Raw genomic sequence first — 13,107 nt, 5'->3', positions numbered from 1 at the left:
TAGTAGCATAATATGTTCACCAGACTATAAGGCAATTCATTTTTATTTTTTTATTTTTTTATTTTCTTGCCATCCAGTAGGTCACATTTGCACATTTTGTAGATCACAAAAACATAACAATAAAAGAGAATCATCACTACTCTACTGGTAGTGTTAGCATGGTCAACCCATGTCATTTCAATAATTATTGATGGTAATGCAGTCTCCTAAATAGAGAATCAGGAAGTGAGTTGTTATAAAAGTACTTTTTACCCAAAGGGTAATTTTTTTCTAGGTTGACTAAGGGTAATCCAATACATGATTTCACATGAGCATTTGCATATGTGTACGTATGTGAGTCTTTGTGAGATGGTGAAAGTCTGTAAATATCCAGTCTAACTGGAAAGACCGGATCAGAAAGCCTTGACTGAAAGGGGCACTGGGGAAAATAGTATCTGTTTTCAAGTGCTTCTAATGATGCAGGGCTTTATGCCATTCGTGAAGTTTCTTCATACTGAGTATACTAATACAGTATTTACAAGCTTCCTTTCACGCCCATTTATTGTCATGAATTAATTATTGACGTCCTTTATTTCCTATTTTTTGAAACCAAGAAGATAAGGCCATATGTTTCCTGTAAATTTAAGGCTGCTTTGGAATTTTACCTTTAACCTATATCACTCCACGCACTGCATTTAAAATGTCTAATCATTTATTTAGAAAAATGTAAAATAATAATAATAATAATAATAATAAATAAAAAAAATTAGATCTTTTTCAGTTGCAGATACAAATAGACACAGTTTGGTTTATTCATGATAATAATATATATGTATTTTGGCGTATTCATTATAAAGAGAAGAAAATCATATTTTTTGTAATTTCAAGTAAGCTAGATGTAGCAGCATTTTGAAAAGAGGAAGTACAGGTTTACTTTTAACCTAGCACGGTAAAAGATAGGTAAACAATCAGATCTATATCACCGTCAAAACTAGGGAGGAAAAACAACAGTATGATGTAACAAATGGCGTACATCCAGCAGGTGGTGAAGGGGAAATGTTGGCGCTCAGGGCGGAGGCGGAGTGAGGAAGAACTCAGACTGAATGCTTCGGGATCTCAGAGAAGCATCAGACGCATTCTATAAAACACCAGCCTTCACTGTGAACTACTCATGACCTGTATTTTAACGATAGACGGATTATTTAAACCACCTTCTATATTCTAGCACTGCTGATTATAATAAAATCTTTCAGTGACACTCACTGAAAATGAACTTTTTATAATGGAAATCTTACACCCGGAGTGAAGTTGATTTACGAGCTGAACAGAGTGATTCGACTGGGGAAACGTTTTTATTTGTAAGTATAAACTTTTGTTTACTGCAAGTAGCATCTTTATTCTGCAAAGGAAAGTGAGTCTAAACAAAATGGATGGTTGGTCAAAAGTAACGATTTACAATATAATATATTTTTTAAAAGCGTCATTTCCGCTTTGGTGTTATGCTTGAAACGCTCACCTGGGCCCAGGTATATTCATCGTCCTTATCTGCTGTCATGGTTGATTTATAGAACAAGGTGAAACCAATGTACATTTGCTTTCAGAAACGTCATTAAAGGCTTTCCTTTGTATCAGTGTATATGATAATTCCTCTATATTCCAGTATATATATATATATAAGAATCAACTTTTTCCTCCTACTGTAGTATCTGTGTGTATCTGGGTAGTTTCAGTTTCAGTGTAAGATTGTTTTTCATATTTGTTGAAATTGAATGGTTTTTACAATTATTAATTGGGAAGGCCTTCCATACTGTTATTTGCTGCTATGAAAAAATTAATGATCATTTAAGAATTTTACATGTTTTGTCCTAACACTCATTCTGAATATTACTTGGCCAGACAGCCTTATACACTAACAAACCTCTCAAAAACTGTTATATAATAAATAATATTCTGCCGTTAATTAGGAAATTGTAGTAACGGCCTGTATATTGTTTGTGACTAACTACAGGTCAACTGCATATGTTTGACACATTTCTAACATTAATTATACAAAAAGGATTAAAGTCACGCCTTTTGACAAAATATGACAACCAAACAGAAGCTGTCATTTGTTTCTATACACTGGGTGTACACTCCTTTATAACTCTTTGTAAAAGGCCACTGTTTTCTGCTTTTAAAACTTTCAAAAGGTTTGAAACACATTTGATTACAATAATGCTGTAGAAACTGTGTGATCTATCAGTTCACACCTGGTTTCAGAGACGACTGTAACAAATATTAATAGAAGCATCGTTCTATCAAACAAGCCGGCTCGAGGAAAACCCTTCTGAAAGTTGCAACCAGTTAGTGTTACATTTTATTTTAAGGCGCCATTGTTACAGTGTACCTTAAATTTAAGTACTGTGATATTATTTAACTACATGTTTGGGTTAGGATTATGGACAGGCTTGGTGTTACTTGCATGTAATTATTGTTTTCAAATAGTAAGTACATGTAACATTTAACAAGGATACCTTAAAATAAAGTGTTACCCCAGTTAGAACTAAAAATGACTTGCTCTGTAGTCTTCTGAAGATATTTTTGAGTAAAATAAAACATCTGCTCAAACTCCGATTAACAACTCAGTGGAGTGATCCTGCAGTTATTACAAATGTAAGATCTGGTTTAGAACACACATTGTCTACTAAACTTTAGAGCCTCAGAGTTTCACACAGAGTCTACATTATCTCTTGTCATTCGGGGTGTGGACTTTGGGTGTGTAGTCTTGGAGAATCTTATTTTGATACTCTCAGGTTACATGCTCAGACAAACCCCCATAGTTTCAGAGCAGGCTCTTCTGAGGCATACTGGCTGATTATTCACTAAAAGGTCATGTGTCTGAGTTGGTCTTTATGTTTTCATGGTTCTGTAAACACAAGCGTGCAGAGAGTTTCTAGTTGTCTCTTTGTTCACTGGGAGGTTCATGGACATGAAGTCAATGACACAGTGCTTGGCAGGCAAAATAAATCTATCCTGTTCTGAACATAACTTGCCAAACCTTGCTTTGCATGATTGTGTATGCAGTATGAAACAGTTAAAAGGGGATTCTCCTTGCCAATGCAAACAAGTTAGAATATTTTAGAGAGTTATTTAGTAATTGCTTTATGAGTTCAATCATGCTGAGCAGGTAAATCATTCTCTTTCACACACACATGCCTGAAGTGGTTGGTCACATACCTCTGTCCTCAGTGGCCTTCACTGAAAAAAAGTAGTTTGTTTGGTTTATAAACTCCCCTGCTTCCTTTTTTATTAGGCTTTGCTAGCCTGTATTCGTTTCTGCATTTTTACTTGTAGTAGAAATAACACAAAACACATAATCATATTTATTTTTTATGTAGTTAGTAATATGTGCAATTGAACTATGGTTAAAAATGATCTCTAACAGCTAAACCAGCAATTTTTTTTAATGAAAATGAATTATGTGCACCATCCCTGTACATCTAAACTGAATAAAGTAAAAAAGGAGGTATGTTGAGTACCATGCACTTTAAGAGGGTTTCTCAACACAGCTCAGGTCCTTGTTTGTTTGATTTCTCATTGCCTTCCAGCAAATTCCTAACAGGCATCCATAGCAACCCAGTAAGGAACAGCCTTATTGTGTCTATTCAGAAAAGATACAGTACTCTAGGTGTACAGAGCTTGTTTCTATGGAATCAAAATAATAAAATTACCATATGGGGAAAATAATGCATGCCTCAGATTGTTTAGGTTTCTTTTCTGATCTGATTTCATTGCTCTGTTTGTCTCTCAGAGTTGCTGTGTGACAGTGTAATAATGATGGATCATGACACTCAGTGGCTGTACCAGCTCCTTGCTAGTGTGCAGTTAGAGAGATTCTACGTAAGGATGCGAGATGGACTCAATGTGACACGCATTGAGCACCTGAACTATGTTAAAGAAGCAGATCTGGAACACATTGGCATTAGTAGACCAGGTATGTCTTGTATAATGTGCTATTTTTTGAAGATTGTTATTTTATTTTATTTTATTTGTGTACTCGATGATCTACATTGGTGAATATAATCATTTAGTGCCTTTAATAATGGTTTGTGTACATCTTTGTATTTATTGCTGTTTTTGGTGGTTTTTCAATAGGACAGCGACGATTATGGGATGCTGTCAGACGTTACAAAACCAACATGCGACCATGGTCGAAGGTGGCTAAGGTATTTTACATCTTTACATACCCCCTTCTTTTTATTCATTCACTTTGCCTGCCTGTGATCATCACTGTCTGTTTTCTACTAGGCCTTCAGTGGTCGCACCCCAGAAGGAAGTGAGCAGTCGAATGGTGTTGGGTCAAGCCAGGGGCCAGAACCAGGGCGCACACTCCCCTGTCTTATCCAGGACAGTGAACTGATCTTTGGGGACAGGCTAGGCTCAGGTTCCTTTGGGGTAGTTAGAAAAGCAGAATGGCAAACACCAACTGGACGAGTGGTGAGTGCTTTACACCAAATATGTGTATAGGAGTATAGGAATAAATTAACAGTTTATTTGCCAAAACTTAGTTTTTAACATTTTCAAAAATCATGCTTTTGATTGTGTTTTAATGTGTAAGTTAGCTGTATTTTTTAACCCAACTGCAGTTTGATTGAGATTCATTGGAATGCGCAATGAAAAAAAAAAGAAGATTTTTTTTAAATGGTTAAAAACTGAGTTATCTGGCATTGCAGATTAACTCTTCAAATACTACAATAACAGTCTTGTTTCACAATTTTAAGTTGCCTGTAGCAGTGAAAACCTTGAGGGGCGGCGGATCCAGATACGGAGATGTGGTGACAGAATTCCTTCTGGAAGTTTCAACCATGCAGTCTCTGGACCACCCCAACATTATACATCTGTATGGTGTTGTCCTTACTCATCCTCTTAAAATGGTAATTGTAATGTTTTTTTTTTTTGGTATTATGTATATAAATATAAATGAATTATTCCCTTTTCATATTTGTTTTATTGCTCATTAAAGGAGTATCAGTCTTGATGATATTCAGACAAAAACAAACAGCTTTTTATCCCAGTTCAATAAATAAGAAATTGATATTCAGTAACATGCATTTTAGATACAATACTGCCCTTTTACTTGTGTAGTAATTTTGTGCAGAATTAGCTGCTGCATGTTCCATAATGAATCACTGTATTTGAGGGAATCAGTTGAATTAATTATTCAATGACTTCCTCATAATGACAATGTTTAATTCCTGAACAGATCATGTTTTTGAACAAATCAATTTATTCAATGATTCACTAATTCACTTATAAAGAAAATTATTGAAAAAAAAATATGATAATTTATATTAGTGTGAAGTATAAGACCTTAGTGCATACAATGCATTTGCGATAATTGGAAGCTTGGAAATAAATTAATTTTTTTCAGTAGTGTAATGTACTAAATTGCAAAAATATTTCACAATATTACTGTTTTACTGTATTTTTAATCAAATAAATGCAACTTTGGGAAGTACAAGTGTTAAAAACATGAAAAATCTTACTGACCCCCAACGTTTGAACAGTAAGTAGTGTTGTTGGTAATGTTGTTGCATTGCTGGTGATATGAAGACAGATGACATATTGAAACTTTCTTTTTATCAGGTAACGGAGCTGGCTCCCCTTGGCTCTTTATACGACTCTCTGCGTCTACGACAGGGAGAATATCCTCTTTCACGGCTCTGGCTCTTCAGCACACAGATTGCTGCAGGTATGGAGTACCTAGAGTCCAGACGCTTCATCCACAGAGACCTCGCTGCCCGGAATGTGCTCTTGGCTTCTAAAGAACTAGTGAAGATTGGAGACTTTGGACTGATGAGAGGATTGGGTCCCGACAGGGACCAGTATATCATGACGGCGCACAAACGCATCCCCTTCGCATGGTGAGAAGGATTTAAAGAAACAGAAGGAGCTATTTCTGAATTCTGAAAACAATTCCAGAATCCAGAAATTCTATAAAGAATGAATTTAATGAAAAAAGGTTAAAAGTAATTGTGATAGTAATTCCAGGCTTTTTCTTACTCTCCATAGGTGTGCTCCGGAGAGTTTACGTGTGGGTACTTTCTCTCACGCTTCAGATGTCTGGATGTTTGGTGTCACATTGTGGGAAATGTTCACTTACTGTGAGGAGCCCTGGCTGGGGCTGTCCGGAAGACAGGTACATATGTCGGTTTATTGAGGTGTTCTGTGCTGTTATAAGCTCTATTTCCTTTGATGACTAAGTGACATATTCTGTCTTTATAGATCTTATATCGTGTCGAGCGGGAAGGTGAGAGGTTGGATAGGCCTTCAGACTGTCCGCAGGAGTTATATTCTGTGATGCTTAAATGTTGGGCCTGCAGTCCTGCTGACCGACCGACCTTCTCTCAGCTCACCACATTGGTAGCAGAGGTCAGTTTTAAAGCTCTGCTCTCATTTATCTCATTAATATTCATTATAATAACATTTAAAAGTTTGAGGTCAGTAAGACTTTTTTGTCTTTCAACAAAAAATGTTTCTTGAGCACCAAATCAGCACATAAGAACGATTTCTGCAGTGCTGCTGAAAATTCAGCTTTGCCATTACAGGAATGCATTACATTTTAAATGATATTAAAATGCTAAAAAGTTATTTTATATTGTAACAATAATGATCAAAATTGCTGTTTTAACTGTATTTGTGATCAAATAAAGGTGCTTCTTTCAAAAGCATTACAAAAATCGTATAGTATAAGTGTACCACTTGTGCTGTAGATATTACAAAAAAGCTTATCTAAAACCAGGAGCATTTTCCCCAGTCTTAGGACAGTGTGTTTATTGTGTACATGTACTATAATTAATGAAGGATACACACAGAAACAGTTTTTTCTCACATTGCTCTCTCTTTCTTTTTAATGTATTTTTCAGGCTCAACCTATGGAGGTTCGAGCAGTGAAAGACTTCACAGAGCTCAGAAAACTCTCTCTACAGGCGAATGATTTAGTGACTGTAATAGATCATCGGTAAGACAGGGGTTTGAGGGCAATCAAGATAAAGGAACATAAATGTTTTTTTTATTTTCATTTCAATTTGTTTTTTTTTCCTTCTATTTCTCCCTTAATATACATTTACTTTCTTTATTTAATTTTCTGTATTGTCAGTTTCTTTACCTTATACCCTTGGGATTGTTAAAAGTTGTTATCGGTCATGCCAGTAAATCTTTGCTGACTCGCTCCCTCTGATAAAGGTTGTGGGTAATTATTAAACTACCTTCCTTCCCTTTGACTTAGTAGCATTCAATTCATAGCTCAAGCTACCTCAAGCTCACACTTAGAAAAAAGAAATGAAAGAACAGAATTAGATTTACTAGGTACCAATTACTTTGTCCAGTTTTACGTAAACTTTAGTCACATTTGATAGAATTCAAATAGCAGTTTGAATATATTAACAATAGACTGAATTTTAGATCACAAATTTAGAGCACACAGACCAAAAGTTGTTAAAAATGGAAAGGTGCTGTAGATTATCCATCTAAATTTATTTGTAAAGAAAAAAAGGTAGAGATGCAATATAGGGCTTTATGGTGATCCTCAGAAACGATAAAAATGACTGCCCTTTGATTTCTGTACTTTTATGCTCTTGTCTTTTATTGTAGGCTGGAAATGTGTGAGTGGAAGGGCCAAAACCAGAGAACTCTAAGTGTTGGCTGGTTTCCCCCAGCTTTGACTGCCCCGGCTCTCACAGCAGCAGTTTCTGCGCCTGGTCCAGCTCTGATCTCTTCCCCTGTTAAAGGCAGTCTACAGCACACTGGCCATGGAGGCACGGACCAGGCAAGCAGCTGGGGCAACCCAGAACGAATAGATGAGTGAGTTACTTTTTAATTCAATTATAAACTATAAGCTTTGAATTCACTAAACAGTTGTCACACTAACTAGACTCTGTGTGTGTGTGTATGTGTGTGTGTGTGACTTTTGTCATTTTCTGTTTACTTTTCAGATCCAGATGCTGGAGGATTCCATTAGCAAGAGAGAAGGAAGGCTCCAATCTGAAGAAAATGGCAGGTAAGAACTTAAAATATACTGTAAGGAACTTCGCACGCTATCATTTGAGTATTATTCAAGGCCTGAATTTACTATAAAATAGGTTATTGTCTTGTACACATACACTAACATTCAAAAGTTAGAGGCTCCAGACTTTAAAGACTTTTACATTGTTACAGAAGATTTCTGTTTAAAATAAACTTTCTACTCTTCAAACAATCCTAAATTCTAATAAACATCACCATTTGAACCGACATGATAATAGTAAATGTTTCTTGAGCACCAAATCAGCATGTTAGAATGGCGTTATAATGTATCCAGTCACATTCTGTGTCTTACTCTTAATATTCAGGCATCTCAAGGAGTCTGGAGTCTGTCCTTGGTGGTTCACAGGACAAAGGTCGAGGTCCTGGTGGGAATGCAGCTCAGAGAGCCGACCCACGCAGACTCATGCAGCGCAATGTAATGCAAGATCCTCGCAGGTTTAGTGATGCTATTGTCACCCCACCCGCACGGCCACCACCCCCCAACTTCAAATCCATCAGCCAACAAAACACTGGCTTAAAATGCGTCAAACCCCAAATAATGATCCAGGATCGGAGACCAGTAAACCCAGCGGGCTGGGGCCCTCAAACTCATTCACAGCTACAGTTCCAGTTCCAGTTCCATCCACAACAGCAGTGTTTAGGGAATAACAACCTCGCCAGGATGGCACATCTGGCCAAGTCAAGCCCTCAGTTAGATGATGGCCCTGAGACAGAGAAGGAGAGAGACAAAGAGCAAGAGAGAGAAAGAGAGCGGAGGTATCCGCCACAAGTTGACAAGGAAGCGGTTATTGCGCAGGTATACAGATTTCCTCAGATCCAACAGCTTTGCTTGGTCTTGCAAATGTGTTTTCAGTACTTATAACAGTGGAATAGACTGACACACACACACACACACATACATATTTCAAAAAATGGAAAACTGTTCTTTTAATTTGCAATAATATTTCACTATTATAGTGTTTTTAACATTTTTTTCAATAATAGACTTCCTCTTTAATGCTGTTGCTGATATGTTAAATGCTGATTGGTCATCAGGTTCAGGAGGCAGTACATGGAGTGACCATTGAGCAGGTTCAGAAAGCTCTGTGTCGCAATGAATGGAATCCTGTATGGGCAGAGCAGCAGCTTAAGGTAATAGAGAATTAACCCTTGTTTATTCAATATAAATCATTTCAATTAATTGATTGCATTATTGTACTTATTCTTTAATGTTTCCTTTACATCATCAGACAGACCAGCTGTATTACATGACTCAGTACTCTCGTGAGGAATGTCAAAAAGTCCTTGCCCGCTACAAATGGGACCTGCAGCTGGCAGGGCGTTACATCATCCGACAAGACAGAGATAGAGACAGAGACAGAACTGCACCGGATAGAAGAGGAGAAAGAGTTTAATGCAAGACAATGTTAACTCATAAGATGGTTCATAATTATTGAGGATTTCATGTTTCTGTGATATCGATGAATTGTCAAGAGGTTTCCATCCACTTCCAATGTAAAACCATCAATAGTGATTATTTGCTTGATTAATCCATTCGTGATATCAGTTATTTGTTTGGAAAGACAGTATAATCATTCTTATTAAACGCAGAATGACATTCCAGTTGCCATTGTGACTATTGTTAGTTTGCAGTTTTTGTACATAAATTAGGTTTGTTAAAATTTTAAATGTGTTAAATTCAGTAAAACTGTGTAAATGTATATGATGAATTTGTAAATACAAAGTCTTATAAATGTTTGTATCCGTTTAATAAAGTAAATCATGCATTTATATTTGTTTTCTGATTTTCATACATTATTAGAATTAAAACACAACAGGTAATGGAAAGTAATATGGTGAATATTTACCAGAAAGATGTGTCTCAGTTTCTCCAGGTTAACTTCAGATAACAATGTTAAGGTACGAATGGGTGTATTTATTGCAAAGACAAAGAGACACATAAAATGGTTACATATCAGTTTAAATGAAAACATCTTCAGAAACATATCAATATTGTTTATTCGGTTTTAACCCTGGGCAAATAAATGTCCTGTGAGGTTACATCAACTCTAATGGGACATGCAAGTGAAAAGTACAGAACGAAACTAGGTTGTTTTGCTGTACCCAAAACAACCACAGTGTGTCATGGTTATACATATGTTTGACAGATCTCAGTCTTTCAATTAGTTATAAATGTAGTTACTTACATTCTGATATCAATATGTCTGCTGTATAGTGGGACTATTATTTAGGTACACATTTATACCTTATTATTTTAGCCCAAATGGGTGCCTTTTATTACCTTAAAGGTACATATCAGTACCAAAATCATACGATCAACTTTCGAAAAGGTACCGCCCTAGTGACAACTTTTATACTTTTTCAGCAGCATGTTATTTCAAATATGCCATTGTCATACAAATGCAATTTATTTTAGCCAGACTGGAAGGAAAGCAGTTTTTCAGCAGTTGCGTGTGCAGCAGTCTTTCTTCTCTCATGTCAATGTAAAGGAGGCACCCTCTTGGGTTGGATCTGGGTTGGGATCTATCACCTATCACCTCCTGAGGCATGGGGTATGAAAGATGGTTTTGTGCTGGAAGACAATATTTAATATATACATGGGCCTATAATTTTGTATTTTGTCTCTAATGAAAAGTAGTCTGTTTCCTGTAGTATCTTCTGGAACTATTTTATCAATAAAGATATGGACTTGCATTATGTGTTTAGTCTTTAGCTATGTGTTTAGTTACTATTTATTTCACAGTATAGGAACAACAGCATAAAAAAGGAATGTATGTGTATTTACTTACCTAAACTTAGCTACCTAAATTTAAGAGTATTTAGTGTCATGTTCAATATCGTGGAACCAGCTGGCTGAAAGGTGAAGCCAAATCCAAAAAAAAGAAAAAAAAAAAGAAAGAAAATGGTGCATACTAAAGAAAGTGAAAGTGAATGCTACAAAAGTTATGAGTTCTTTTCATTTTACTCTTTCCATAACATGAGGGCTCAAATAACTAAAAAAAATTTTTTTTTTAAACAGCCAGCCATTAAAATAAGTTAAAGTCAAATAAATTATTTGGTTCAGACGTTTGTGTTTTCTTTTTTAGATATTATATTATTATTAGTAAAATTATTGACTTTACAAGAACATTTATCATCGATATTTGTCCTCTCTCCTCAAGGCAAGCATGGGCTGCCCCACCCCTGGTCATCTGATGTTCTCCGTGAGCATCGGACCAAACTCAATGCAGCAGAGAAAAAATTTGCAAAAATCTAAAGATTCATCAGACCTGAGTATGTATCAGTCTTTGCTTTCATCTTTCTCTGCTAAAGTACATACTACTAAATCTTCATACTTCCACAACAAGATCAACAACGATCCAGACACACGTGAACTCTTCAAAACATTTAATTCTCTCCTCTGTCCCCCTCCACCACCTCCCATCAAAACTTCTCTTCTCATCCTACAACATGCCCTCAAGCCTCAATCCCCTCAAACCTTCTCCAAGCATTCTCTCCTACACTCTTAGCAGCACTCACACACATCATCAACACATCTCTCCTCACAGGCACCTTACCCACTGCATTCAAGCAGGCTCATGTAAACCCACTGCTCAAAATTCCCTTATAGACAGCTGGGCATGTCTCTCCTTCCATTCATAACAAAAACCCTCCAATTATTTGTTTTCAACCAGGTATCATTGTTTCTTTCACAGAAAAACAAACTGGACACTAACCAGTCTGGTTTCAGGAGTGGGCATTCAACTGAGACTGCCTTACTGTGAGTCACGGAAGCCCTGTGGATTGCAAAAGCTGATTCTAAATCATCGGTTCTTATTCTGCTGGATCTATCTTCTGCTTTTGACACTGTCAATCAATAGATCCTCCTGTCTGCCCTCTAAACGCTGGGCTCCACTTCGATGGTTTGAATCTCACTGGTGACTGGGACCCCGTTCTTGGACCCCTACTCTTCTCCATATACATTACAGCACTGGGTCCCATCATACAGGCACATGGCTTCTCCTACCATTGCTTTGCTGATGATACACAGCTCTATCTCTCATTTCAACCAGATGATCAAACAGTAGCTGCACGGATCTCAGGCTGCCTGGTGGATATCTCAGCATGGGTGAAAGATCATCACCTACAGCTCAACCTGACAAAGACTGAGCTTCTTGTCTTTCCTGCCACTCCAACAGCATAATTTCACCATCCAGCTAGGTTTTTCTAAAATCACCCATTCAGCTTCGATCAGAAATCTTGGTGTAATCTTTGATGACCAGTTGACTTAACATTTTTTTTTGCAAAGATGCAGGTTTGCATTGCACAAGATCAGAAAGATCAGGCCCTTTCTATAAAAAAATATTAAAAAACTTTTGTCTTTCTCTTTATTTATTCCTTCTCTTTCTAGCTTGTACTTATTTGAACAATGCCTAAAACTTAGTATTAATGAGCACTTCCTGTGTCTGTTTGCCTCTTTAAGAAGAATCGCTTCTCAAAAAGTCGCTTTGGATAAATGCATCTGCATAATGACTAAATGTTAATAAAACTTCACCAATTTTCAGACTGGTGATTGCATTTAACCTTTAATGCTGCAAAATCTGTTAAAGGGGTTGTAATGTAAGTAAACAGGTCGGACAAGTACAAGTATATCTTGTTGACTTCTCATGTCATGTAGCCCTTGACTGTCTAACATGATTCTACTGAGTCCTGATTGCATGGTTAAATGTGCATTTAACCTTTCATTTTGGTGGGCATAAAAGTCTAATCTTTTTTCCTGTTTTTAAATAGTACCTATAGCTTAATTTTAAAAGAGATATTGCTTCAAAACTTAAGTTTCTTCATGACGATTCATAGCAAGTTGTGTTAAAAAACATTAGTTCCTTGGGGATTTTTTTAATGTGTGCAAATGTTTAAAATAAGCCTACATTTCAACACATTTATTTTTTTGTTGGGTATAAGTAAACCTATGAACGTGAAACCTGAAAAACACACAAGTAACAACAAATCAAAATAATGTTTAATTGACTACATTTATATATATTTGCACAGAAGCAGTATATGATTGCCAGTTTTGTCTAGAGC

General features: G+C 36.4%; 2 protein-coding genes across 5 annotated transcripts in view; one reads left to right on the top strand and one right to left on the bottom strand.

Moving 5' to 3' along the window:
- Positions 1–1,068: 1,068 nt before the first annotated feature.
- LOC113105771 (activated CDC42 kinase 1) lies at positions 1,069–9,811 on the top strand. The gene is made up of 14 exons (XM_026267051.1): positions 1,069–1,337; positions 3,770–3,952; positions 4,114–4,184; positions 4,267–4,455; positions 4,740–4,892; positions 5,605–5,882; positions 6,031–6,157; positions 6,244–6,390; positions 6,885–6,979; positions 7,612–7,821; positions 7,953–8,017; positions 8,349–8,839; positions 9,079–9,174; positions 9,273–9,811. Exons 2-14 carry the CDS (start codon positions 3,793–3,795, stop codon positions 9,435–9,437), a joined length of 2,247 nt encoding a protein of 748 aa, XP_026122836.1. The 5' UTR covers positions 1,069–1,337; positions 3,770–3,792; the 3' UTR covers positions 9,438–9,811.
- Positions 9,812–13,025: 3,214 nt separating this feature from the next.
- The window catches only part of LOC113105770 (phospholipid scramblase 2), an 8,498-nt gene continuing 8,416 nt past the window's right edge, over positions 13,026–13,107 (bottom strand). For all 4 annotated transcript variants that reach the window (XM_026267050.1, XM_026267046.1, XM_026267047.1 and 1 more), the window contains one exon: positions 13,026–13,107. This exon is cut by the window's right edge and continues 622 nt beyond it. The gene's annotated coding sequence lies outside the window, so the exon portion shown is untranslated.

Source organism: Carassius auratus, chromosome 7 (genome assembly GCF_003368295.1).
Source record: "Carassius auratus strain Wakin chromosome 7, ASM336829v1, whole genome shotgun sequence".
Classification (NCBI taxonomy): Eukaryota; Metazoa; Chordata; class Actinopteri; order Cypriniformes; family Cyprinidae; genus Carassius; species Carassius auratus.
This window is presented reverse-complemented; position numbering and strand designations above follow the sequence as displayed.

Coding starts and splice junctions, on each gene's coding strand:
- LOC113105771 (XM_026267051.1), top strand. CDS start 3,793: ATGATGGATCATGACACTCAGTGGCTGTACCAGCTCCTTGCTAGTGTG. Junction 6,980..7,611: donor GTGACTGTAATAGATCATCG/GTAAGACAGGGG, acceptor CTTTTATTGTAG/GCTGGAAATGTGTGAGTGGA. Junction 7,822..7,952: donor AACCCAGAACGAATAGATGA/GTGAGTTACTTT, acceptor TTTACTTTTCAG/ATCCAGATGCTGGAGGATTC.